Here is a 1842-nt window from a genome sequence, read left to right as displayed (position 1 = left end):
AAAGAAAGAAAGAAAGTGTGTACTTTTAAAGAACAAGTTTATCAGGGAAAAGGACAGGAGTATTGGACACTTGCATAGGCACAAGAAGGCAGGGAGAGATGCCCTTGAAGAGGGCAGGTTTGCAGATAGGCCTGCATGGTTGCAGGTGGGAGGCCAGTGCAGAGAAGCTCCGGCATGGTACATGTAGGTCACGGGCAGGCAGGAGGCTGCTGCCCTGCAGAAAGAGTAGTGAAAAGAAGCAGTTGCATAGTCACGGGTGGGCAAAAGACTGCCGCGGAGCCTCACTTCTAAGGCTTCCTAATTATTTCTCAAGACTGTTCTGGACGCTGCTTTCCGGAAATCAGCTGTCTGAGACCTCTGCCCTGTGTGCTCCCGCTGCACTTTCTTGCAAATGTCTAGTAATCACGGCCACTCAGTTTCTTGCGTGCTCCCACGTGCCAGTCTAAGCTACTTACCCTCACTACCTCATTAATTCTCCCTGTAACTCTCTGAAACGGTCGTTGCTGTCGGTTCCATTTTGCAGATAAAGTCATATTAGTCTGGAGCCTTCACGTAATTTGAGTAAGGCGGCTCAAGAGTCCCAGTGCAGAGTTCACCGAGGCTGGGCGGAGGCGCAGCACCACTTGTTGACACTCCGCCGCGGGCCACGCCCCGAGGGTGGGGATCTGGTGACGACCCACGTACCATGGTGCTTTGCGCGGCCGCGCTGCCATTGGCCGGGCGTCCAGGCTCCTTTTTCAAATTGAGGCGCCGAATCGTTGCTGGGTTTCCGGGCCTTCCGGGAGACTCGGCAGTGGTGATTTTGAGACTCCGGGTGGTGCGGGGCTTACGCCGGGGCTAGCCAGTGCCCCCAGCGGAGAGCGGGACGCCGAGCCGCTTGCGGCCACGCCCGCAGCCCGCAGGGGTGGTGGACATCGCCGCCCGCGCCGGCCGCCAAGCCCTCGCGCCCACTGCACCCGAGTCCGCGGCCAGGCCCGAGTTTTCGGCGGGGCTCGTCATGGCGTCCCAGCCGAATTCCTCCGCGAAGAAGAAAGAAGAGAAGGGGAAGAATATCCAGGTGGTGGTGAGGTGCAGGTAGGGAGAGCCTGACAGGATCCCGAGCGTCGGGGCTTTGCTGCTGGTCTTCCTGCGCGATCCCGCGACAGGAACTTTGCAATGTTGGAGAGACCCAAACCTTCGTGTTTCCGAGTCCTCGCGTTCTGTTCGATAAAACGATACCAGTTTACCGTGCGGAGTAAATGAGTGTGTTTTTCAGAAGAAAGGATATTTGATTTGAAGGGTATAGTTCAAACGGCTATCAAAATCGATCACCCTTCTTTGTGAAAAGTGTGTTCTTTGAAAAGAAGTGACAAAGATGTAGGTGTCACTTCTAAATGTCACGCCTTGCAGCTTGTTAATTTGGAAATAAGACTGTATACCGATTTTCAAGATGTTTTATAATTTATGTTGAGAATATCATCCTCTCCATTACCTCCAAAAATTAGTTTCTTGTTCTCTTGATCCCAAATGTAACCTTTTCTTAGTCTCTGCTAACCATCAGTGTATTTAAATTTTGAAAGTTAGGTCAGAATGAGCTTATGTTTTTGAAAGATCAAGGAGATGATTTAAATCACTATAGATAGCTGTCTAGTTGTGCTGTTCCTTGGTCTTCCCTATGCCTAGGGTGACAGCTTTTTCCTGCTATCATAGGTGGAATTCAACTCTCCCCTGACTTTCGCATATCTACCCAATTTAAAAATGGTCTAGAGAAGGAAGAATATATCTGTAAAAAACTAATGTTCAGAGATGATTTACTCAGCTTTTTAGAGGCCCTCGCAGTTTAGTGTTTTGTGTGTCAATTTT

General features: G+C 50.5%; 1 protein-coding gene across 1 annotated transcript in view; it reads left to right on the top strand.

Annotated features, from left to right (window-relative positions):
• The first annotated feature begins 997 nt into the window (after positions 1 to 997).
• The window catches only part of KIF11 (kinesin family member 11), a 37904-nt gene continuing 37059 nt past the window's right edge, over positions 998 to 1842 (top strand). Inside the window, 1 exon segment of the mRNA XM_012723467.1 lies at positions 998 to 1074. Within this exon segment, the coding sequence (XP_012578921.1) occupies positions 998 to 1074 (77 nt within the window).

This window comes from Condylura cristata, unplaced genomic scaffold, assembly GCF_000260355.1.
Source record: "Condylura cristata isolate star-nosed mole 26May11 unplaced genomic scaffold, ConCri1.0 scaffold00011, whole genome shotgun sequence".
NCBI classification, from domain to species: domain Eukaryota; kingdom Metazoa; phylum Chordata; class Mammalia; order Eulipotyphla; family Talpidae; genus Condylura; species Condylura cristata.
Note: the sequence above shows the minus strand (reverse complement) of the source record. Positions and strands in the feature narration are given on the sequence as shown.